General features: G+C 44.4%; 2 protein-coding genes across 17 annotated transcripts in view; one reads left to right on the forward strand and one right to left on the reverse strand.

Moving 5' to 3' along the window:
• The window catches only part of LOC137518767 (glyoxylate reductase/hydroxypyruvate reductase-like), a 42,716-nt gene that overhangs the window by 19,628 nt on the left and 2,951 nt on the right, over positions 1–20,137 (forward strand). For 5 of the 6 annotated variants that reach the window (XM_068237025.1, XM_068237027.1, XM_068237028.1 and 2 more), the window contains exons 5-6: positions 2,194–2,290; positions 3,793–4,049. In XM_068237025.1, coding sequence (XP_068093126.1) covers positions 2,194–2,290; positions 3,793–3,949 — 254 coding nt within the window. In that variant the 3' untranslated portion in view covers positions 3,950–4,049. Of the gene's footprint in view, positions 1–2,193; positions 2,291–3,792; positions 4,050–20,137 lie in introns of those variants that run through there. The other variant, XM_068237031.1, reaches the window with a different exon arrangement.
• Positions 12,485–20,137, reverse strand: part of LOC137518766 (glyoxylate/hydroxypyruvate reductase B-like) — a 105,725-nt gene continuing 98,072 nt past the window's right edge. For all 11 annotated transcript variants that reach the window (XM_068237014.1, XM_068237015.1, XM_068237020.1 and 8 more), the window contains one exon: positions 12,485–15,487. In XM_068237014.1, the coding sequence (XP_068093115.1) occupies positions 15,298–15,487 (190 nt within the window). In that variant the 3' untranslated portion in view covers positions 12,485–15,297. The remainder of the gene's footprint in view (positions 15,488–20,137) is intronic.

The following is a 20,137-nucleotide window of genomic DNA, read 5'->3' on the forward strand; positions in this document are numbered from 1 at the left end:
TATGCCAAGCGGGCGGAAGCACAAGACAAAAATGGATTTGTTTTAGAGCAGGCTGTTCCTGCAGAGTGCGGCTGCAGGCACTAGGACCTGGAGGCATACTTCTTTTTCCCCTGCTTGGACGCTTCCTCGGGCCCCCCTCCCCTGCTTCCTCAAGCACGCTGGATGGACACAGGAAGACAACCAGGAAGTGTGAGACACACAGCCTGTCTGCATATGTGTATTTAGTGTGTGCCTGTGATGTGTGTACCTGTGTAGTGTGTGCCTGTGATGTGTGTAGTGTGTGCCTGCCTGCATGTGTGTGTAGTGTGTGCCTGTGATGTTTGTAGTGTTTGCTTGCCTGCATGTGTGTGTAGTGTGTGCCTGCCTGCCTGTGTGTAGTGTGTGCCTGTGATGTGTGTATTGTGTGCCTGTGGTGTGTGTGTAGGGTCTGTGATGTGTGATGCTGGGGCTGCAGAGATGGTGGGGGGGGGGGGGGGGGGGGGGCTTTACCCTGAGCCTCAGTGTATTAAAAAAAAAACTATATATATATATATATATATATATATATATATTCATATTCATTTATCCTGCGTTAAGATTTTTGGATGGAGGGGGCGGTTGTTGCTGGAGAGGAGGGGGGGGGCAGAGCAGGGACAAGGTCCTCCAGCGCCCAAGGCTGAGACACCAAAGTGCGCCCCTCCATCCCTGCCACCCCAGCCGTCACACACTGATTGCTATTAGACTAAGAGGTGCCACAGGGCCCACAACCTCCCCAACACCTTAATATCTAGTTATCTGGCTTGCAGTCACTGCTATGTATCCCCTTTTCTTATTTCTTTCTGCTTCATACACAATTAGGAATGACAGCTGAATGAATTGTGCGCCCCCTCCTACACTGCGCCCTGAGGCTGGAGCCTCTCCAGCCTATGCCTCGGCCCGGCCCTGGGGGGGGGGCATTAAAAGTTTCGCAGGGGGGCCCAGTGGTTTCTAGTTACGCCCCTGCTGGCGTCTGAAAGCTGGCTTAGCGGAACTGTTAGCTCGCCAGCTGTTACCATACCAGCTGGTGGACTCTGAGGCCTTCTGAAAATTTGTGGCGATTGGGACACCACAGTAGAAGATACCAGGCCGCAATTATTTTACTAAAAAGGCGATACCAAAACTGTACTGTGATGTTGAAAGGCAAGTGGTGTCATCTCCGTCACACAGCATTGGGTCAAGGGTCCATCTGACCACGGATGCCTGGTCTGCAAAGCACGGTCAGGGCAGGTACATTACTTATACGGCACATTTGGGTCCTTCCATGGATTTGTGGTGGTAGCCGTTTCTCAGGCTTCCATTCCAGACCGGAATCGAACCGATTCCCTGGCCATTACCCGTGGTCACCATGGTACTGAGAAAGTAATATGGAAAGTTTATCAGTCACACAGTTGAATGAATGGCAGACGTGCCCTCCATAACAGTTTCTCGTTAATGGTACTGAACAGACAGCAGAAAAAGTAATTTAAAAAAATAGATGTAAGCTTTAACAATGGTAGAGAAAGAACCATCGAAAGTTGACAAGGCAGTCAGACATTACCTGACATCACTGAGGAAGAGCGATCTCGCCATGGTGCGCAGTCCAGCAGGGCTATCACTACACTAAGAGCTGTTTGCGGTGCGTTACACAGTGAGTTTGGTCTGTCAGTGTGAAGCAGTACACTAATTACACTACCTGATTGATGTATACACATGTAAGATGTTTTAAAGCACTTTAGGCCTCCAATTTAGCAATAAAATTTGATTTCTGCCCTTATACCCTGCTGTGCGTAAAATCCACATTTTTCCCAGGGACTTTTGGCATGTATCCCACTCCACCATGCCCCCCACCAGTGTTAGACCCCTTCAAACATCTTTTCCATCACTTTTGTGGCCAGCATAAATGTTTGTAATTTTTAAAGTTCGCCTCTCCATTGAAGTCTATTGCGGTTCGCAAAGTTTGCACAAATCCGAACTTTTTTGTAAGTTTGCGTTCGAGGTTCGAGAACATAAAATCGGAGGTTCGAGCCATCTCTAATCTTAAATGTCTGTGCAGAAAATGTGACCCCTGCCTTAATGTTTAATTGATGAACTTTGCTATTTTGGGTAAGGTCAGACAAATGTAAGAAATAAACCAGTTTATGCTATACATGTATATACGGTATAGATTATAGATTCAGTTTTAGATTTTTATTGCAGGCCAAGTAATTGACCAGGCTGCTCTGGTAGATGCTCTTAAACAAGGAGTCATAAAAGCTGCAGCTCTTGATGTTACCTATCCAGAACCTCTGCCTAGGTAAGGTGTTTGCATATTGAAATTTTACATTGGCATATTGAAATTCTTACAGGATCTCTGCAGGTGTTAACAGAAGGGACATTAATATACCTTCATCCTCCAAGCACTATTCATACACTTAAACAGCACCCCCCCTCCCCCCCCCCACGGGGAATCTCTATGCCCCACTGAGTACCCCCCCCTCCCTGCTCAGTAACATACAGTTAACTGTTTCCAGGCTCCAGCGGCATAGGGACTGTAACCAATAATAATCCTGAATCAAAATTTCCTGGCTGTAAAATACAAGCTCGCAATGCTTAGCTGTTAAGATAAGGAATTACTAAAATAAGGAATTACACATACAGTGTTTCTCTCCCTCCTGCCTCTTTTCCCTCTCCTTGCTTGTATAGTCACGAGGCACAGACTGGGGGCTGGAATGATTCACCTGTGATCTGTCCACACAGGAGCAGCTTGCTAGCAAGTAAATATTAAAGAGAATCTGTAATAAAAAAACCCTCTGTGGGATACTTACCTCGGGAGGGGGAAGGATCCTAACGAGGCTTCCCCCATCCTCCTCTGTCCCTCCGTTTGAGTTCTGGGACCCCCTGAACTGCGGCAAGGTAAATTTTTACCTACTGCGATCCTGCGCAGGTGCACTAGTGGCTCTTCTTGCAGGCTAAGGCGAAAGTAGCCGAGCACGATCGATACGCTCTACTGCGCAGGCATAAAGGACTCGCTCCTGCGCAGTAGAGCAGATACAATCTTGCTTGGCTAGTTCCGCGTGAGCCCAAAGGAAGAGCCGCTAGTGCGCCTGCGCAGGATTGCGGTAGGTAAATATATCGCTGCTTTTCAAGCCTTGTCGAGGCAATTGCGGGGGGGGGGGGGGGGGAGGTGTCAGGGAGCTAGGGCTGGATTTCCCTGAGATTCAGAGGGCGGGAAGCCTCATTGGGACCCTGAGGCTTCCCCTTCCCGAGGTAACTATCCCCCAGAGGGTTTTTTTTTATTATTACAGAGTCTCTTTAAAGCATGCCAGAAAACCAGCAAACTAGCCAAGTACATCTGTAGGTAACTTTTCTTCAATAATAGCACCATCATTTGGACAATATCATTGCTGAACGTGTTGGCTTTAATTTTATCACCTGAGTTAGGCAAAAAAAGATCCAACTCTCGCCATACAATCATTGATTTGATCACCCAAATGGACCCCACCATGCAGCCATCGTGCCCCCTTTATGCCCCACCTTCCCCCCAAAAATTTGAAGTTGGAGCCGTCACTGGTCTCATCATCCCTGATATGAAAAACAAATCACGTTCTGCTTCCTCCTTTCCCTCGAGTGTTTCCAGTGGTTGGTCAGCTGATGGTAGGATTCTTCTCAGAGGTCCACTGCCAGTTTTGCCAGTTATTTTACCAATAGTGGTTTAGGAATGAAAGCATCATATATAGTACAGCTAATGAAATTGTTTCTGTAAAGCATTGTGTTGAGTCTTTTCCATTCAATAACACAATTTAATTTTCTCGGCAGAAATCATCCTTTGCTGTCACTCAAAAATCTTATAGTGACGCCCCATATAGGAAATGCAACAGATAAAACGAGAAGAAAAATTATTCAAAAGGTTGCAGTAAATGCAGCAAGGATCCTAAAAGGTCTACCTGTAAATGATATCGTGGAAGCCAAATAATTCCCTCTCTACATTGAATTACTTGGCAATCAGCCATACAAGAATGCATACTGTATATAACGTCCTCTAGATACAGTTCTGAATATACCAGCTTACTAGACACAGTGTTCAAAATCTTACCTTTATGTCAAATAAGGCTTCTGCGGCTAAAAATCTTGTTTCAAACATGACCTGAAGAGGTCCAGCTAAAGTCTGCTGCTGAAAATTATCATCACTCTGCAAAACATCTGTGAAGATCACACACTGCAGCTCTGCGTTCAGGAAATGGTTGATGTTGTTTCTCTCAGGTCTTGTGATTTGGCATGCGGCAAATGAGAGTTTATACTATCATAAAAAGAAGCTCCACAGACATAACAGCAAAAGTTGTTTAGGTGATACCTTTAATGACTAACTGTACGAGATTTCTCTGCAAGCTTTCAAAACTTTAAAGAAAACCTGTATCGAAAAAAGGGCCCCTGGGGGGTACTCATACAAAGGTATCACCTAAACAGCGTTTGTTGTTATGTCTTTGGATTCTCTAGTTGACTTATACCGGACTACGCGCAAAAAGACGCTCTAACACAACGTGTGTGTACAGAACTGATATTTGTGTGCTTTGAGCTGGGATTGGCGATTTAGAGAAAATAACCATGACGTTCTCAAATCAAAACTGCACACTTTTACTAATTATACATTAAAAAGAATGTATAATCATTGTTCTTCAATTTTTTTTGTAATATGTGTAGTGATAACTGATTTTTAAAAGGTATAGGAGGGTACTACCAGGAAGAAGTAGCTAATCATTGAAAACACAGCTGGAACGCATAAAGTATAATAAGCCAGAAGGGAGCGGAGAGCTGCCATATTTATTGCATTTTAAAAGAATTCTACTTCACTGGCTGTTGCAGTGCTAATAAAACGTAAAAAAATCAGTATGAAAAGCAGGCAACTGGTACTTTTAAAAAGAAGAGAAGGTCAACAACTTCCACATTCCCCTCAGTACAGTATGCCTATACATTTATTTTACCATAAAATATTATTACCGGTATCTCTTAATGAGTAACTGTTAGTCTGCAAAAGCTAATTTAAACCTCTATTCTCCTGTGTTAAACAGTTTAGAAGGAAGCCAAAAAGGCAATACTGAAGTTAAAAATCTCTCTTACTTTGTTGTTTGCTGAATAGCAATCCTCATTATTCCCAAGCTCCTAAGGAGGCCGCAGGCTGCAGGCCGCATAACAGATACTGCAGAGCATGCTGGGGCTGCTTCTTCTCCCTACTGCACTCCCTTGGTCCTCGCCTTCATTTCCCCTCTTCCGCCCTGAGGCTGCTTTCACAGTGGGAAGTTACATACTCATATTACAATAGTTTGTAACTTGCAGCCCAACTCACAGCACTGAAAAATCAATGTGCTGTTCACAGTGCACATGTTAGAGTATACTGCAGGAGTCCACTATTGTTCCTAGCCACATGGCTAATTAATATTCACTGCACAGCAGTGTTGTCCGGATCATGAATGATTAGGATCTTTAATCTAGATCTTTTTTTGTGAGCCGAATCATCTGAGATTCGGTTCACAGTGGATGTCTGGAAGAAACAACTGCAGCTTCTCTCACTCTGCTGCAAATGGAACTTGGGAGGGCTAAAGAATCATCAATCAGGAAGTAGGGTAAGGGAGGATATTACATCACAATTGGCTTCATACAAGACAGTCAAACATGGAACCTGCCATGAGCTGTCAGGAGCATCAATCTCTGCAAATACTATATAAAAAGTCTGTGAAATCCAAACGTGGACAGAGAAATGCATATGTAATGTAAGTACAGCCAATATTTAGCTACTGATATATGTGGTTTTTTTCTCTGAGACCTTATACCTAACAGCTCCTCTTTAAAGTAAATCTGTAGTGAAACTTACAGAATAAAAAATCAGATACTAACATATGGAGAGGGAAGGCTCTGAATTCTGTAGAGCCTTCCTGTTCCTCTTATGGTCCTCGCACCCAGCGCTGTTCCCAGTTCAACTTTTCTGCCTCCAGGAGCTCTTGGAAGGCTTCACCACTCTCTAAGAGCTTCCGAAGACGGGCGGCTCCGTATGCGTAAAGGCATGCTTGCACACGTGCAGTACAAAACAGCCCATCTTCAGAAGCAAATGAGTGCTTCCAAGGTTCCATGAAGGCATTTTCAACCACTTGGTCAAATACGTGCAACGAGTGAGTGGCTGCTCGGGCACAGGACATCTGCGGGGGACCATTGGAAGCCCGAGGTAAGTTCAAATCTTTTCCCCCCTACAGTAGTCCTTTAACCAGCTGAGCGGTCTGGACGAGCTCAGCTCGTCCAACACCGCCAGCGGCTGCCGCTCAGGCCCTGCTGGGCCGATTTGAATGAAATAAAAAGCAGCACACGCAGCCGGCACTTTGCCAGCCGCGTGTGCTGCCTGATCGCCGCCGCTCTGCGGCGATTCGCCGCGAGCAGCGGCGAAAGAGGGTCCCCCCAGCCGCCTGAGCCCAGCGTAGCCGGAACAAAAAGTTCCGGCCAGCGCTAAGGGCTGGATCGGAGGCGGCTGACGTCAGGACGTCGGCTGACGTCGATGACGTCACTCCGCTCGTCGCTATGGCGACGATATAAGCAAAACAAGGAAGGCCGCTCATTGCGGCCTTCCTTGTTTATTCTGGGCGCCGGAGGCGATCGGAAGATCGCCTCCGGAGCGCCCTCTAGTGGGCTTTCATGCAGCCAACTTTCAGTTGGCTGCATGAAATAGTTTTTTTTTTATTTAAAAAAAACCCTCCCGCAGCCACCCTGGCGATTTAATCAGAACGCCAGGGTGGTTAAGTAGGTAGAAAAAAACAAAGTTTTGTAAAAGTAATACCTTTTAATGGCTAACTGATAAAGTTAAATTATGCAAGCTTTAACTTTACAAGTTAAGTGTAATGGCAAGTAGTTTCAAGCACTTTATATCTTATGCTTCCAAATAAGTAAGCGTTTGTGTTTAATATTTATGAATGTGCAATATGTGTGATCTGAAGTATCCGGTCTAAAATGTATTTTTAAGCGGATTAAGAAATAAAGTGTGAGTACCTGCACCAGACCATTCAATGTAACAAATCACATACATATCCAAGCACAACCCTCCCTCCCCTATTAGCACTTGCATAAAGATTAAACTTTTATTTTTAGATACGATGAGATTACTTTACAGAAAAGCTACTTGTAGATAAAATGAGGCCCTGAGCCAAAGTTAACAAGGGGGATCCTCTGTATCCCCAAGTTAGCAGTATTAGGTGACCTTTGCCCCCCCCCCTGAAGATAGCAGCCTTAGGTGGCCTTTGTTCCTCCCCCCCAAATAGCAGCATTGGGTGGCCTTTGTTGCTCTTCCCTCAGACAGCAGCATTAGGTACACAATAAGGGGAGGAGGCGCCCTGATTTGAATAAAAGCTTTTAAAACCAGTTTAACCACTTGCCGACCGCCCACTGCACAGAGGCGGCCGGCAAGTGGATCCCGCAAGGACCGCCGCATGCACAGAGGCGGCGGTCCTTGTACGGGCATGGGCGGCGCGATCCCGTCGTTCGGAAGCGCCAGCGGGTTACTAGCACCCGGATCGCCGCATACAAAGTGTATAATACACTTTGTAATGTATACAAAGTGTATTATACAGGCTGCCTCCTGCCCTGGTGATCCCAGTGTCCGAGGGACCACCAGGGCTGGCTGCAGCCACCCTAGTCTGCACCCAAGAACACTGATTCCCCCCCCCCCCTGCTCCCTGATCGCCCACAGCACCCCTCAGACCCCCCCCTGCCCACCCCCCAGACCCCTGTTTGCACCCAATCACCCCCCTAATCACCCATCAATCACTCCCTGTCACTATCTGTCAACGCTATTTTTTTATGCCCTAAACTGCCCCCTGTTCCCTCCTGATCACCCCCCCACCCCTCAGATTCTCCCCAGAACCCCCCCCCCCTGTGTACTGTATGCATCTATCCCCCTGATCACCTGTCAATCACCCGTCAATCACCCATCAATCACCCCCTGTCACTGCCACCCATCAATCAGCCCCTAACCTGCCCCTTGCGGGCAATCTGATCACCCACCCACACCAATAGATCACCCGCAGATCCGACGTCAGATCACCTCCCAAGTGCAGTGTTTACATCTGTTCTCTACCCTAAACACCCACTAATTACACATCAATCACCCATCAATCACCCCCTATCACCACCCGTCACTGTTACCCATCAGATCAGACCCTAATCTGCCCCTTGCAGGCACCCAATCACCCGCCTACACGCTCAGATTGCCCTCAGACCCCCCCTTATCAATTCGCCAGTGCAATATTTACATCTGTTCTTCCCTGTATTAACCCACTGATCACCTGTCAATCACCCATCAATCACCCCCTGTCACTGCCACCCATTAATCACCCCCTGTCACTGCCACCCATCAATCAGCCCCTAACCTTCCCCTTGCGGGCAATCTGATCGCCCACCCACACCAATAGATCGCCTGCAGATCCGACATCAGATCACATCCCAAGTGCATTGTTTACATCTGTTCTCTACCCTAAACACCCACTAATTACCCATCAATCACCCCCTGTCACTGCTACCCATCAGATTAGACCCCTATCTGCCCCTAGGGCACTCAATCACCCGCCCACACCCTCAGAACGCCCTCAGACCCCAGCCCTGATCACCTCGCCAGTGCATTGCTTGCATCTATTCCCCCCTCTAATCACACCTTGAGACACCCATCAATCACCTCCTGTCACCCCCTAGCACACCTACCCATCAGATCAGGCCCTAATTTGCCCCGTGTGGGCTCCTGATCACTCGGCCAAACCCTCAGATCCCCCTCAGACCCCCTTCCGATCACCTCCCCAGTGCATTGATTGCATCTATTTTCCCCTCTAACCACCCATCAATCACCTCCTGTCACCCCCCTAGCACTCCTATCCATCAGATCAGGCCCAATACAACCTGTCATCTAAAAGGCCACCCTGCTTATGACCGGTTCCACAAAATTCGCCCCCTCATAGACCACCTGTCATCAAAATTTGCAGATGCTTATACCCCTGAACAGTCATTTTGAGACATTTGGTTTCCAGACTACTCACGGTTTTGGGCCCGTAAAATGCCAGGGCGGTATAGGAACCCCACAAGTGACCCCATTTTAGAAAAAAGACACCCCAAGGTATTCTGTTAGGTGTATGACGAGTTCATAGAAGATTTTATTTTTTGTCAAAAGTTAGCGGAAATTGATTTTTATTGTTTTTTTTTTCACAAAGTGTCATTTTTCACTAACTTGTGACAAAAAATAAAATCTTCTATGAACTCGTCATACACCTAACGGAATACCTTGGGGTGTCTTCTTTCTAAAATGGGGTCACTTGTGGGGTTCCTATACCGCCCTGGCATTTTAGGGGCCCTAAACCGTGAGGAGTAGTCTAGAAAACAAATGCCTCAAAATGACCTGTGAATAGGACGTTGGGCCCCTTAGCGCACCTAGGCTGCAAAAAAGTGTCACACATGTGGTACCGCCGTACTCAGGAAAAGTAGTATAATGTGTTTTGGGGTGTATTTTTACACATACCCATGCTGGGTGGGAGAAATCTCTCTGTAAATGGACAATTGTGTGTAAAAAAAATCAAACAATTGTCATTTACAGAGATATTTCTCCCACCCAGCATGGGTATGTGTAAAAATACACCCCAAAACACATTATACTACTTCTCCTGAGTACGGCGGTACCACATGTGTGGCACTTTTTTACACCCTAAGTATGCTAAGGGGCCCAAATTCCAATGAGTACCTTTAGGATTTCACAGGTCATTTTGCGACATTTGGTTTCAAGACTACTCCTCACGGTTTAGGGCCCCTAAAATGCCAGGGCAGTATAGGAACCCCACAAATGCCCCTATTCTAGAAAGAAGACACCCAAAGGTATTCCGTTAGGAGTATGGTGAGTTCATAGAAGATTTTATTTTTTGCCACAAGTTAGCGGAAAATGACACTTTGTGAAAAAAAAAACAATTAAAATCAATTTCCGCTAACTTGTAACAATAGAATAAAAACTTCTATGAACTCACCATACTCCTAACGGAATACCTTGGCGTGTCTTCTTTCTAAAATGGGGTCATTAGTGGGGTTCCTATACTGCCCTGGCATTTTAGGGGCCCTAAACCGTGAGGAGTAGTCTTGAAACAAAAATGACCTGTGAAATCCTAAAGGTACTCATTGGACTTTGGGCCCCTTAGCGCAGTTAGGGTGCAAAAAAGTGCCACACATGTGGTATCGCCGTACTCCAGAGAAGTAGTATAATGTGTTTTGGGATGTATTTTTACACATACCCATGCTGAGTGGGAGAAATCTCTCTGTAAATGGACAATTGTGTGTAAAAAAAATCAAACAATTGTCATTTACAGAGATATTTCTCCCACCCAGCATGGGTATGTGTAAAAATACACCCCAAAACACATTATAATACTTCTCCTGAGTACGGCAATACCACATGTGTGGCACTTTTTGTCAGCCTAACTGCGCTAAGGGGCCCAAAGTCCAATGAGCACCTTTAGGCTTTACAGGGGTGCTTACAATTTAGCACCCCCCAAAATGTCAGGACAGTAAACACACCCCACAAATGACCCCATTTTGGAAAGTAGACACGTCAAGGTATTCAGAGAGGGGCATGGTGAGTCTGTGGCAAATTTCATTTTTTTTTTTTGTCGCAAGTTAGAAGAAATGGAAACTTTTTTTTTTGTCACAAAGTGTCATTTTCCGCTTACTTGTGACAAAAAAATAATATCTTCTATGAACTCACTATGCCTCTCAGTGAATACTTTGGGATGTCTTCTTTCCAAAATAGGGTCATTTGGGGGGGTATTTATACTATCCTGGAATTCTAGCCCCTCATGAAACATGTCAGGTGCTCAGAAAAGTCAAAGATGCTGGAAAATGGGAAAATTCACTTTTTGCACCATAGTTTGTAAACGCTATAACTTTTACCCAAACCAATAAATATAGGCTGAATGGGGTTTTTTTTAATCAAAAACATGTTTGTCCACATTTTTCGTGCTGCATGTATACAGAAATTTTACTTTATTTGAAAAATGTCAGCACAGAAAGTAAAAAAAAAACATTTTTTTGACAAAATTCATGTCTTTTTTGATGCACTTCTCCAAAAGGACCGGCACCACACTGTGTATTTATAGCTCTTAAGGTTTATTAATCATGAAAGCAACAACAGACCGCTGTTTCGGCCCTTCCTTAGGCCTTTGTCAAGTTGCAAGGATCATACAGCATATAATGACAAACATGCATTCATATATAGTATTAAAACCGCCCCTCAGGGCCCAATGACCAATCATGTGAGCGCACAACTGGAGGACCTGATGGGAGACTGACCTGAACCTGCAAACCAACAGCATACTGCCATTTCAAAAGGTCACTCACCTATCAGAACAAAGCGGCGAGTTCCCCGCTGTGCGGCATCAGGCAAAACTGCGCATCATAGCAAAAACCGCCGCCTCCATCCACGGAAGCGGACGGTGTGACGTCACGGTCACATGACGAGTCATATGACTTGGTCAGCTGTTCAGTGGCAGCCAATCACATGCGCGCCTATTGCCATAGCAACTACAGCCTCCGCAACACAGCGGTGGGAGGTGTCAAGGCGGCCAAAGAGTCTGTCTACAGTAAACAGACACTTCACATAACGTATGCCGCTACACTCACCACACCACAGCAAAGTCAAAGGGGAACTCCACCGGTCTCACCAAGAAGCGCTGTCACATGGGTCTGAAATTAAAAAATAAAAGATAAAAACATATATAAATTTTAAACTAAAGAAAAATAAATACAGTACACATATAGAGTTCAGAAACAGAAACAGGAACACTACAGATTAAACACAAAAACTCAAATCCAACTCTCTATTAAGTCCTGCCCTCCCCATGGCATCCAATCTCCTGATCCACCCCGCCTCCCTCCGTAGCAATTCTTTCTGTCTATCCCCTCCCCGCCATTGTGGTGGCACCCCATCAATGGCCATAACTCTCAGCTGAGAAACATTGTGCCCAAAATTGATAAAATGATCAGATACTGCCTGCCCCTTTGTGCCATTTCTGATGGCTGATTTATGTGCAGAAATCCTAACCTTGAGGCACTGAGTAGTCATGCCGATGTAAATAAAACTACAGGGGCATTTGATCAAATACACAACAAAATTAGAATCACAAGTGTAATGACCCCTAACATGATACTCAGTGCCCAAAGTAGGATGTTGGAATTTATTGTTCCTAATAACACTGTTGCACATATGACAGGACAGGCAGGGGAACATACCCATTCTTGATGACCGAGGCTGTGTCAGTGAAACCGACTTAACAAAAAAATTTTTTTTAATCAAAAACATGTTTGTCCACATTTTTCGTGCTGCATGTATACAGAAATTTTACTTTATTTGAAAAATGTCAGCACAGAAAGTAAAAAAAAAACATTTTTTTGACAAAATTCATGTCTTTTTTGATGAATATAATAAAAAGTAAAAATCGCAGCAGCAATCAAATAGCACCAAAAGAAAGCTTTATTAGTGACAAGAAAAGGAGCCAAAATTCATTTAGGTGGTAGGTTGTATGATCGAGCAATAAACCGTGAAAGCTGCAGTGGTCTGAATGGAAAAAAAGTGCCTGGTCCTTAAGGGGGGGTAAAGCCCACAGTCCTCAAGTGGTTAAAAATGAAAAAGAATAATGAGGTATCTTACCTCAATGACGAAAACTCTGCAAACTTACAAAAGATTTTTATTTGAGCAAAGGCAACGCATTTCGCGGGTCTGAGCCCGCTTCCTCAGGCCAATACAGTGCCAAATGACAAAAATCATGTAGCATAGGGAGCCTCAAATAAAAATCTTTTGTAAGTTTACAGAGATTTTGTCATTGAGGTAAGATACCTCATTATTCTTTTTCATTTTTAAACTGGTTTTAAAAGCTTTTATTCAAATCAGGGCGCCTCCTTCCCTTATTGTGCATAGTTATACCCCCGTACATACTTGTCCGAGGGGTCGTGATAGAACACCTGTTTTACCACGGTTGATGTTTTGTCCATCCTTTTTCGTCTAAGAGAGCGACCGCAACCAAGTCCTTCCAGGACCACCTCGAGTGGAGTTGGGTTTATGGTCTCCACCTGCATCCTGTGGTCGGTTGCCCCTTGCAACCCTCCTTTGTGAGTAGCCCTTTCAATCAATTAATTTCTCCACACACCTATTATCGACATACTGCACTATCGGGCTCCCTTTTTTGTCTCCTGTATTTTTTTCCATAGGGTGCCAAGACACCCCAACCACAATAGCAGCATTAGGTGGCCTTTGTCCCCCCCCCCCCCCAGATAGCAGCATTGGGTGGCCTTTGTTCCTCTTCCCCTAGATAGCAGCATAGGTGGCCTTTGTCGCTGTTTGGCGGGAGCCTCGCACAGATGCAGTATCAGCTTCCAATATCAGCAGTAGAGTCGAGCCCGATCAGTCCACTATACTGCGCAGGTGAGAGCTGCTGCACTGGCAGAAACTTGTAAATATTATTGCTGTGTAGTGTTCAGGGGAGCCAGTGTGGATCTGGCTGGCAGAGGAGGGGGGAGCCTCATTAGGATCCAGAGGCTTCCCCTTCCGAGGTAAGCCCCCCCGGTCACTTTTTTCCCCTACAGGTTTACTTTAAAAATAAACTGCACAGTTGGGGAGTGCTGATTTTTTGAATCCTTTATAGAATTTTTTTATAGATACTAAATCTAGGTTCACACTGCACAGAACAAAAATTCACCCTATAGAAACTGATCCATTTTCAGTTTAGGTGGATCAGTTTGTTACATTTGGGCATCAGTTGTACTAAACCCTGCCACCTGTGTACCCGTGCATGCATGCACTTAGTCTAGCCGATCCAGAATTACACAGATTACCCAAACTTGTGTTCGTTCATTCAAATGGAATAAACAACTGTTCTGAATGGTCTGATCTGAACAGATCCTATGGCTTTGCACATTTCGTTCCACTAAAAGGAATGTTTTTGTGCTAATGTGAACCCAGCCTAATCGTGATAGTTAATGAGATGCAAATAATTTCTGAGTTGATCCAGAATTATGCAAACATTTCCAGTAAAGTGGAATTCAATTGATCCATTTTCAAGCTGCATACAAAACATGCATTATTAAACGTGCATACATCAACAGAATTATTTCTATCTTACTGACCATCCCTAGAGACTAATTATCATGAAATGAAATAATGGAGGGAGTGACTGCACACAGCAATGTGTTATGGACTCCCTTTAAGTTGTTTCAAGGATGGCCAGGTCACAGGACAATTCTGTTGCAGCAAAATGTCTGCAGGATTTAAAGACATATAGCCAACAACGGACTTGTATTGGGAGCAGCTGACAATGGCATCAGAAGTGCTCCTCAAAACTGATAATAGAGTTTAGTTACTCAATGACTAGCGGTGGAATTTCTACAAAATTTTTGAAGGTTTCTCAGTTGTACATGTCAGATCAGCATCTTGAAGATCTATCACAGTAGTAGAGCTGTCTGTGTGATTTAGCCCTAAGGGTGCATACATACATACAATTTTGATTGGCCAATGACTGGACAATTTTACCACGTCCATGTAATATGAAGGCCAACAGATTTGAATACTATGATCAGATTGTGTAGGTAAGCTCTCATACTACATAGACGTGGTAAAATTGGCCAGTCAGAATTGGATGTGTGTACCAGGTTCAAGTTTCACACATGTGTCATGGCTTGGAAAAGGTTGGGCTAATACACTAATACTAATGTGCTAATACAATACAAGTAGAGAAAATCAAGTGAACTGAAGAATGGAGTTATTAAAGCGTGAATCTGTCATGGAGTGTCGGGTCAAAAAACAACATTGCAGGTAAAAGGTCAACATATTTGTTGCTAATAGCATAGCTAATGTTTGAAAGAAGGATCAGTGTAAGCAGTTGTGCAAGGTTTCTTCATGTCAGCTGGCCTTAAAGAGGAACTCCAGTGAAAATAATGTAATAAAAAAGTGCTTCATTTTTACAATAATTATGTATAAATGATTTAGTCAGTGTTTGCCCATTGTAAAATATTTTAAATGCCTAATTTATATTCTTACATTTATTACATGGTAACAATTTTTACTGTTGGCAGGTGATGTTTTGGCAGTTGGAAACAGCTGTAAACAGCTATTCCCCACAATGTAACAGGATTCACAGACAGGAAACTGCCAGAAGTACCTCGGTACTCAGAGCTTCTTGTGGGAGGTGTTTCACCACAATATCAGTCATACAGCGCCCCCTGATGGTCTGTTTGTGAAAAGGAATAGATTTCTCATGTAAAAGGTGGTATCAGCTACTGATTTGGATAAAGTTCAATTCTTGGTCGGAGTTTCTCTTTAAGTTCATTGAGCACGGGAAGTCCATTCATACTATCAGTCATACTCTGAACCATATCTTCCATCATGTTTCGTCTGAATTTGTCAGTTGCAGAGCCCAAGTGAGGTGTTATGATAATATTGCTCAGTTTTAGTAATGGATGTTTTCTAAAAGACAAGTACATGACAAAAATTACAAACAAGAATCAGATTACAAGGAAACAGCCACATTGTTTAATCAAATCCCATTATCAGGCATATTAGAACACCTGTATGTACAAATACATAAACATTCTATGATTCTAGTGCTGTAATGTAAATGCCTGTAAAGCTGCACCCACATCCATTCTGGAAGGGCTCTGTCCAGGAAAATGATGTCTCCTATATTCAGGCAATCATCCTGGCCAGCCCCTGCGAGAAGCATTCTACCGTGTCACACTGGTCTAACAGGTACTTTCCTACTTAATGATACTATGATAAAAAACTGGGAAATGTAAATTATATGTATAATATGCACTGTAAGTGACTTTATTTCTAGATAGCTGTCACTTACAGTGTTTAATCTGATGGCTCTGACCTCTTACTGACAGGTTTTGGCAGGGCCGGCCCTAGACTTTTTGCTGCCTGAGGCAAAATTAGAAAAAAAATCGCCGCCCCCCCCCCCCCCCACTGTCCGTGGGTGGGGGGGGGGACGCCGAGCTGGAGGGGTAGCGGGCAGGAAGGGGGTATTGGGCCTAGCGGTGGGAAGGGGGGTCGGACCCCCCCCCCCCTCGCCTGGGTCCCCCGATCTCCCTCCAGCTTTAAAAAGTGAAGTACCAGCTCTATGATTAAGAGGGAACGGGCAGGGATCACTCACCTTTTCCGCATTCCATCGTGCGCTTCACTGATGTCACTTCCTGCAACGCCGTCCACTTACAATACAGTGGGCGGCGTTGCAGGAAGTGACGTCAGTGGAGCGCACGCTGGAACGCGGAAAAGGTGAGTGATCCTCGCCTGTTGCCTCTTAATCATAGAGCTGGTACTTCACTTTTTAAAGCTGGAGGGGAGCGCAGATCGGGGGACCCAGGCTAGGCCCAATACTCCCTTTCTGCCCGCTACCCCTCCAGCTTGGCCAGCGGCCCCCCGCACCCATAGACAGGCGGGTGCCGCCCCCCCAGAAATGCCGCCTGAGGCAAATGTTTCACCCCGCCTCATGAGCGGGCCGGCCCTGGGTTTTGGACTAGTCCATGTTCTCGCTGGGGATTCCAAGGCTTTTCTTTATTTTAAAAGTACTCACTGAATGGCAGTTGTTCAGTCCAACTGCCAGAATAGAGTGCTAGCACTTGGGCTTGCGATCTGACATCCTTACAAAGATCCTTGTCAGGGAGTAAAGGATAAAGGAAACCTTTAGGTTCCCCCATTAGTACAAGGACCAACTTACAGTGACAGCTACATACAAATGAAGTCAATTACATTGCATTTTACTATGGGACAAATGTACATAGTTTGTGTAATGTATACATATGCATTTTACAGTTGTCATCGTAGAACACCTTTATTCCATCACTTCACCTTGTTTATTCCATACAAATATTTGATGGCAGAATTGTTAGTGTTTGGGCTGTTGCCAGTATCAACCAAACAGTTGTTGTATCTTCAGTAGTAAAGTCTGCTTATTTAGCAGTATCCTACAGAAAATCTTGGGTAATAAGAAATAGTTTTTTTTGTCACAATGCCTAGCTTTTTTTTTTTTTTTTAATCATTTTGTACTGAGACCAGTTCTCCAATGCACAGGGTCCATACAGACAACAATGAACTTGCATTAGGCAAATGTCAAAGTTATACATTAGTTCAAAAAGAAAAGGATAATATCAAAGGGTATCATGGTCAAATTAACAATGTAATAGTAAAGGACTTCTGAGGCAAAAAAATAAATCTAGTTTAACTTACCTGTGGCTTCTTCCAGCCCTTACACGCCATTTGGGTCCCTGGCCAAAGCTCCGGTCCCTCCGGTGCCCTGCTGGCAGCTTCTAAAGATCACCAACTCCCAATGGGTTGGGATCTTCTGCTCATACGCAGGCGCCCATCCCGTGCGAGAATGCGCTCAAATCACCGGGAGTATTATGCAACTGCACAGTATGCTCCCGAGAGACGTTACGTGCTGGCGCTCGCCTGCGCATGCCCAAAAATACAAACCCATCAGCCACAATTAGTACCTTCCCAACTAATTATAAACTCTTTACTATTCCTGCTAGTAGCTTTCTCTTCAGTATAAATAATTTTTAGTTTTCTTTTCTATCGATTTCACCATAGTGGTCCTTTAAGGAGTTAGTGTACATGTGTGTACATAAAACAACTTAAAATGAGGCCCTGATAAATAATGTTATATTCTTGCACCATTTATTTTACACCCTTTTTCTAGATACAAGCAAGTCAAACTTAGTATGTATAGTAAACGTCGGAGAAGTCGGAGTCGGGGGTCGAATTATTTGTGTACCAAATCCACAGCCCTGGTTAGTATTAGACTAAGGAGTCGGAGTCGAGGAGTCGGAGCAATTTTGGCTACCTGGAGTCGGAGTTGGAGTCGGTGGTTTTACAAACTGAAGAGGCAGATGATAGTGGTACCGACTCCACAGCCCTGTTTCTAACAGTAAGCAAACTACAGCCTGTTCTGATCTCTACTTGAGAAACCTGTTTTAAACTTTCCACATTGCATCTATAATAGTGTACTGGTTAAGGGCTCTGCCTCTGACATGGGAGACCAGGGTTTGAATCCTGGCTAGGGTCAGTACCTATTCAGTAAGGAGTTCAAGGCAAGACTCCCTTACACTGCAGGGTGGCCTCTTGAGTGCGTCCCAGTAGCTGCAGCTCTTGAGCGCTTTGAGTCCGACAGGAGAAAAGCACTATACAAATGTTCAGATTATAAGGTTAAACTGACACTCCGCCCTCAAAAATACCTTTCTGTTTAGTTCCTCAGTCATAAGATTTGTAAACACTGCAACTGCTGCTTCAAACTCAGAAATTGTGAATGGAAAATGTACTAAATAGATTCAGTGCTAAAAATACAAAACATTTCCTGGAAATAATGATTGCTGTGCTTTATAGATGAATGTAACAGATATCTTATACAATATTGTTAATTATAAAAAATACATAGTTAACAGAGCATAGCAACAGACAAAGTCTCCTTAAAATGACACAAAACAAGTTCAAATGAGTAAATATTTTAATTTGTATGTAAAGTTTGGCAGTTTTTATGACACTTTTTGAAGGTATTAAATAACCATATTACATAAATCCACAAAACTATTTACAAAATGCAGTTTTCATTATGAATGTTACGAATATCACACAATGTTACAAGTGCCACACAAGATTATGTCATACCCAATGTACTGTGGAGGAAAGAGTGAATGCACCCTTACAGTGAGGAAAAGGAAAAGAGGGAACATATCCTAGTTCTATGTAGGCTTGGGATTGTACATACACCTTTACCTGATTATGTCACACCACTTTTCATTCATGCCTGACAGCTGAGAAGGCATTATGAATCAGTTGGCAATAGAGAGGTAATTTATGTGCAATTTCAGACCTATCTGTTAATTGCCTAGGTTGGAAGGATTGGCAGCAAGTATTAAAATAACTTTATTGAAATAAAGCTCTAATAAAACAGCCATGAAAAGCTATAAATCATCATCCCCATGCTAGCACAGCAACAACCTGCTCTTTCAGGAGAAACCCCTTTGTTAAGCTGCGCAGCCATACATCTGTTCACGCACTAGCAGAAAACCGCCTATTTATAGCACAAAGTATGTATATAAGGAGAGGGAGCTGACCAGTGCAGTATAATCTCCACCCCCTGAGACCTGATGGGGAACTACGGAGGAAATGCTCAAGAACTGGATAATGAATATAAAGCAGTAAACAGAAAAACAGGCTGTTTAGTCAAAAGACCACAAAGATCCCTTAACCACTTCAGGACCACAGTGTTAAACGCCCGTAAAGACCAGGCCATTTTTCTGTTAATAGGCCTCTGCAGCTTTAAGGCCAAGCTGCAGGGCCGCACAACACAGCACACAAGTGATTTCCCCTCCCCCCCCTTCTTTCCCTGCAGCCAGCCAATGAGCGTGATCTGCTGTCATAGGCTTTAACCTATGACAGCCGATCACCGATAGGTCTTTCAGGCGGACAGCTGTGTCACACGGCTGTCCCCAGTACAGCGCTGCTGCAGATCGCAGCGCTGTACTAACTTAAAAGACTAACTGTTTCGCCGTCTGACAGTCTCCCGAGCGGCGACCGCTGCTCGGAGACTTCAAGCAGGAGATGCGCGCGCAACCTGCGTGCAATCTCCTGCAGTAGCCGGCCCCAGGACTTGACGCCAATTGGTGTTAGTTGGTCCTGGGGCTGCCGCCACGCCCATTGGCGTGGGGCAGACTTTAGGCAGTTAAAGGACCACTATTGCGAAAAAAGTAGGCAGTTAAAATCTGTCAGAACCAACAGGTTTTGGGCCAGTCTATCTCCTCGTAGGGGATTGTCAGGGTTTTCTTTGTTTTCAACAGCATTTCCTGAACAGCAGTTTAACTGCCAAAGTAGTAAGATACCAGCCAGCCTCCCTAATCACTTACACACTATACTGTCAGTTAGACTTTGCAACTGCTGTTCAGGAAATGCTGTTGAAAACAAAGAAAACCCTGAGAATCCCCCACGAAGAGATGCACTGGCCCAAAACCTGACAGATTGTAACTGACTTTTGTCAGATTGTAACTGCCTACTTTTTTTTGTGATAGTGGTTCTGTAAAGAGAAACTGTGACTAAGAATTGAGCTTCATCCCAATCAGT

Source organism: Hyperolius riggenbachi, chromosome 5 (genome assembly GCF_040937935.1).
Source record: "Hyperolius riggenbachi isolate aHypRig1 chromosome 5, aHypRig1.pri, whole genome shotgun sequence".
Classification (NCBI taxonomy): domain Eukaryota; kingdom Metazoa; phylum Chordata; class Amphibia; order Anura; family Hyperoliidae; genus Hyperolius; species Hyperolius riggenbachi.